The 5084-nt window shown below is 31.6% G+C and overlaps 1 protein-coding gene across 4 annotated transcripts in view; it reads right to left on the reverse strand.

The window, feature by feature from the left end:
• Nucleotides 1-4930, reverse strand: part of LOC127851819 (bromodomain and WD repeat-containing protein 3-like) — a 69126-nt gene extending 64196 nt beyond the window's left edge. For all 4 annotated transcript variants that reach the window (XM_052385733.1, XM_052385734.1, XM_052385732.1 and 1 more), the window contains exons 1-7: nucleotides 4763-4930; nucleotides 4617-4675; nucleotides 4511-4540; nucleotides 4274-4333; nucleotides 3658-3808; nucleotides 1670-1765; nucleotides 998-1158 (exon numbers count right to left, since the gene is read on the reverse strand). In XM_052385733.1, the coding sequence (XP_052241693.1) occupies nucleotides 998-1158; nucleotides 1670-1765; nucleotides 3658-3808; nucleotides 4274-4333; nucleotides 4511-4540; nucleotides 4617-4675; nucleotides 4763-4811 (606 nt within the window). In that variant the 5' untranslated portion in view covers nucleotides 4812-4930. The remainder of the gene's footprint in view (nucleotides 1-997; nucleotides 1159-1669; nucleotides 1766-3657; nucleotides 3809-4273; nucleotides 4334-4510; nucleotides 4541-4616; nucleotides 4676-4762) is intronic.
• Nucleotides 4931-5084: the final 154 nt, after the last annotated feature.

Genomic DNA, 5084 nt, shown 5'->3' on the forward strand with positions numbered 1-5084 from the left:
CATTTCTGTGCTAGTCCCATGTAAATATTATCACTTGGATTATCTAGCGGTTCTTCTATGATTTTTATTATTTTACCTAAAAGCATTTTATTAAAATGTCAGTTTGCCATTTCAAACACACACAACTCCTATCAATCAAACAAATTAAGAATTCCCCTAAAATGGAACCTCAGCCAGTTAAAGTTAACTTAAGTAGAAGATACAGTATAAATGCTATATTGTCCAATAGCTATCTAGCCTGATTGGATGCTGCTCATGTCTTATCAGCACTCTGAAAATTAATTTCTACTGCTTTATGAGTCTGTCACCCTGGTAATAATAATTTATACTTATTTTAGCACTAAGCATATTTTTAAGAAAGTGTCACATTTAGAAATAGCAGCATAATTAAGAAATTTGTTAATTCAAGATAGATGAAGATCAGTTTGGAACTCCTTCAATTTGAATTATCTACTTCATCTACTTTAATTACTAGGAACAGAATAAGTAACCTGCAGAGTCAAGTATCGCTTGTGAAATTAAAACAGACTTAAAGTTGAACTTCAGTGAACTTTTCCATTTGAATGTTTATTCGACATACTGTTTTAATAGAATTAGAAATTTAAGCAACATGTTGTTTTTGAACTTGTGGAAAAGGGCTGTTTCTGGCTCACTAACTGAACAAGCCGGTTTTGCTGGGAACCTACAATCAGTGCAAAGATCCCAGAATATTTGAACAGAAGAAAACAAAGTTTAGAACACCCACCTTTATGCCAACACATCACATGTGTCTCTTGTTTTTGGAAAAGTATAATAAAATGTTGTTGTTTTTTAATATTATCTTTATTTTTGTCCGTATTACATCATTTTGTAGGCAGTTTTCATAAAAGAACATTATGAACATATATGGATAAAAGATGTTCTTATTTTTTGAAAAAAGTCAGATGCAGCTGAAATGATCAAACTTTTGTAAAATCTCATATTACTGGTGCTTATGTTTTTAAGATAAACGACTTACAGTAAAGAGGAACTCGCCCGTCCTATCAAACAGGACACAGTAGACTGCAGAGAGATGGCCCAGTTTGCGACTAAGTCGTCTCATGCATGCGTACATGCAGGTGGGCACCACATGCTGATACTGGGACTGACCAGACATCTCCATACCCCGCTGTACGTACACTGAATATAGAATGGACGCATGTGAAATGGGCATAGAACACTGGTATATATTTTAGACATGAATGTTAGTCAATTCAAACCCTGTCGAACAGTAAGAAACGACTTAACAAAAATTGTGCGCTGAGTGAAATGTCTAATTTCATTGAATTGTACAACTTTATGAACTTGTTACAATCCTGCATCTAGTACCTGAATATGTGTTTATATAGTGATTCAGAGTTGTCATTACGATAATAAATCATTTTAAAAAAGCCCTTTCTTAATAACCCTAAGCAAATTAAACAAGTAGTCTAGAAGGCTCCTTTATGATAGAACAAATATTGATGCCTGGAAAACAGCATAGTTTAATGATTTGAAGCTTCTAATTTATCAGCAAGTGGTTGCAATCACAACCCTATTGATTATGAAGTATATGAAGATCACAACATTGAAATTATTAGACAAGATCAGGCTGATTTTTGTTTTGTATTAAAATGCAAGTTGTAAAATTACAGACTTCCCAGATACATACACCAATTTGGCACCACCATGTTGTGTGGTGGGTATTTTGGCCTCCCATGTTGCAGCGTTACATGTGTGCTTGGGGGCCATTCTGTCTGGGTTATATCTGAAATCCGAATGAAAATCAGTATATGTCAGATCTTTAGTTTTGTTTTATTTGTTTTATTTGTTTTATTGCCATTACCATAATTACTCTAAGTTTTTGGAGACTTTAAATTTTAAGATACCCCCTTTTTATGGAAAAATAATTATTTTGAATGACTTACAAATTTGGGAAATAAGAGTAATCGTCCATAATTAATTTGTGGACAGTTAATATGACAAAGCAATTTTACCATAATTCTGCCTTTTTGCGCTTATCAGGTGACACGTCCATCATGCGTATTTACAACCAGATTAAGGTCAGTACACCTGACAATAGAATGCCTTACAGCATTGGGCCATTCCATTTGCATTAATTGGTAAATAACTCTGTATACAGCTAATAGACAAAAGTCACAATGGTTTCATCAAACAGCTTAAAATAAAAAATATATAATAAACAGCGTGGTATTTTGCACGCACATGCTATTATTCGTTGAAACAATTGACGCTATACACATTGCATACCTGCATCAGATCCCAAAGAAAATATTTGTTATATTTTCTCTAAATGTTCTTACACTTGTATTTTCAAACTACTTTTGGCATCTAAATTTTCGGACATGAAAAGGAAAAATTATGTGACCGAAAACTTTGAGTAATTATGGTTCATGTACTCATATTTTTGTCATACAGTTAGTTTTGCAATTAAAGATTGTTGGCACATTTTGATTGGATAACTTATGATTACTTTTTAAGATTACAACAATAAGTCAGAATTTTTAACTTCCTAACTGTTATGACACAAAATGTGACTATATTCTCCTCCCGACCCCACACCGCTTAATAAGCTTCAATTGCAAATGAATTAGGAATGAGTGGGTCATTGATGAAGCAGTGTCTTGAACAACTACACATCACTGTGAAATCATATTTTAAGCTTCAATTTTATGAGTTGAGTAATGTAGAAATAGTTTAATCCACACACTTATACAGACAAAAGGTAAACAGACAGATTGACTCCAATAGAGCCCTCTCTGTAAGGGAATAAACGTTAACAAAGATAATTATCATTATAATTTAACATCCTTTTTGTCTTAATATCACTATTTAATTTTACAATCTCAGGAAAAATATATTGTAGTATACATTTATCAAAATTATGAAGTTTTTGTCCTTTTCAAACAAGATAACTATTATTATTGTAGTTTAATACTATTATGGACTTTTATTACTTCAGATTGATATAATTATGGTCCATTATTACTAGAATTTTATAATATTAAGGACAATTATTTCTGCAGTTTTATATCATTATTTACAATTTATATTGCATTTTGATGTTATTTTGAACTGTTATTACTGCATTTTGATATTATTATTAACAATTTATTTGGCAGTTGATATTATTTTAAATTGTTATTACTGCAGTTTTATATTATTATTATTTATAATTTATATGGCAGTTTGATATTATTATTTACTATAATAATACTATTATAACTGCAGTTTGATATTATTATGTTCTATTATTACTGCAGTTTGATATCATTAGTTACTATTATTATTGAAGTTTGATGTTATTGTGACTTTCATTATACCTATATTTTAACAGTAATAATAAAAAATAACGACAACAATCATAGTATTAGATTATTGTCATTATTAACAACAATTATATTAATGATCACTTATAAAAATCAGTCTTTCATTCCCAACAATCTAGTATTAATAAAAACCAGTTTCAATTCCTCCTCTATTGTGAATTTCACCATCCTCATCATCAGAAACCACAGTAACAGCAGAGGTAACAAAATGTAAACAACTGTAACAAAAATATTTTATTAGAGCATTTAACTGACTTCAGATCCCTGGTGATTGTGGTCACAAGTACTAAGAAAGAAATGAGTGACCAACCTTGTTCAGTCCTCAGCAGTGATTGTGTCCCAGCCCCAAGAAGTGAACCAATACCCAGAATGTGGGGCTTGATTTTCTCATCCAGAAGAGGTCCAAGTCGTTGGCATATTCTCAGAAGATGGTCACCACCAATGTGCCTATTAATCTCAAGCTTGTTTGGGGGAGAGAAGTTATAAATTCAGATTGAACTTTTATAACCAAATATAAAACTTGTTTAGTGGAATGTAACCTGCGCTTTACGACAATACAGACTATACCTAACATTTATGCAGTGACGTCTTAAAATAGTACGCCATAATTAGATAAAGACTATATCTACAACGTTTCGCATCCAATCAGAACGCAAGAAGAGAAATCAAATATTTTCCTGTTTAGTGATTGGTTGCAAGACAAGGTTACAAAGGTCAAACTAAATTTACCATTGCTCTCTGTCAGAATATTTCCAATATAATTAATTATAGAGAAGAACGGACAAAAATGAAAAAAAATCATCAAAACTTCAGGCAATGTGTAATTGTTAATTATGATACATATCTTGCTTACAGACAAATATAATTGATTACTTGATATCAAACCCTCTGTACCAGGCTCTATAATGGAGGTTAACAAGTCTTACCAAACTTTCATAGCTTCTTTCATGTTCTCCACCATTCCAATCAATCCTTTTTGGCAAAAGCTTTTAAAAAATCAAAGAAAAATATATTTGAACAATTATTCCAAATTTTGACATTATGACATTCGGTAGTAATTTCAAGCGAATTTTTCAAAAATATGCGCGATTTCGACGATTTTCAAACCGAAAATAAGAAGAAACAGCTGTATAACACACGTTATTTCAATGTTTGATACTCACCCCACGTTCAATCAGTTCACGCCTCAAAACCTGTAATTAAAACGGTAATTTAAGTATAAATACAGTTGTGGATAATCGAACAATCGATAAGTACAGTTGTACTTACATTTCCAGCACTTTTGCACGGCCCCGACGACAGAAATCGTTCAATAAGAAAGTACAGTTCTGAAAAGAGAATGAACATGTATTGTATCACGGTTGGTTTTTAGACAAAAAACAATACACAGAGAAGTGTTACCAATTACAGCTTACCCCATTCGATTGGGCTGGTGTTCTTCTTTGCAACTATGCATCCAGACATTGTCTTACAATAAGTTTACACCATCATGTTTGCTTTTGTTTTTTATGTTTTATGAAACGGTGTCGGTAGCCATTTTATGAACAGTCTGGACAACAAGTTTTGCGCATTGATATTTAGCAATTTCTTTTGTCGCTTTAAATAACTAACAATAGTGTGTGTAATTTATATATTATATTATTATATAGATTAGCTATATCATGTCGAGTACAGTCGGTTTGTACATTTAGTTGTGAAAAGTATATTTATATTTTGCACTATTTTCTTTGTGTATGA

This window comes from Dreissena polymorpha, chromosome 11, assembly GCF_020536995.1.
Source record: "Dreissena polymorpha isolate Duluth1 chromosome 11, UMN_Dpol_1.0, whole genome shotgun sequence".
Taxonomy (NCBI): Eukaryota; Metazoa; Mollusca; class Bivalvia; order Myida; family Dreissenidae; genus Dreissena; species Dreissena polymorpha.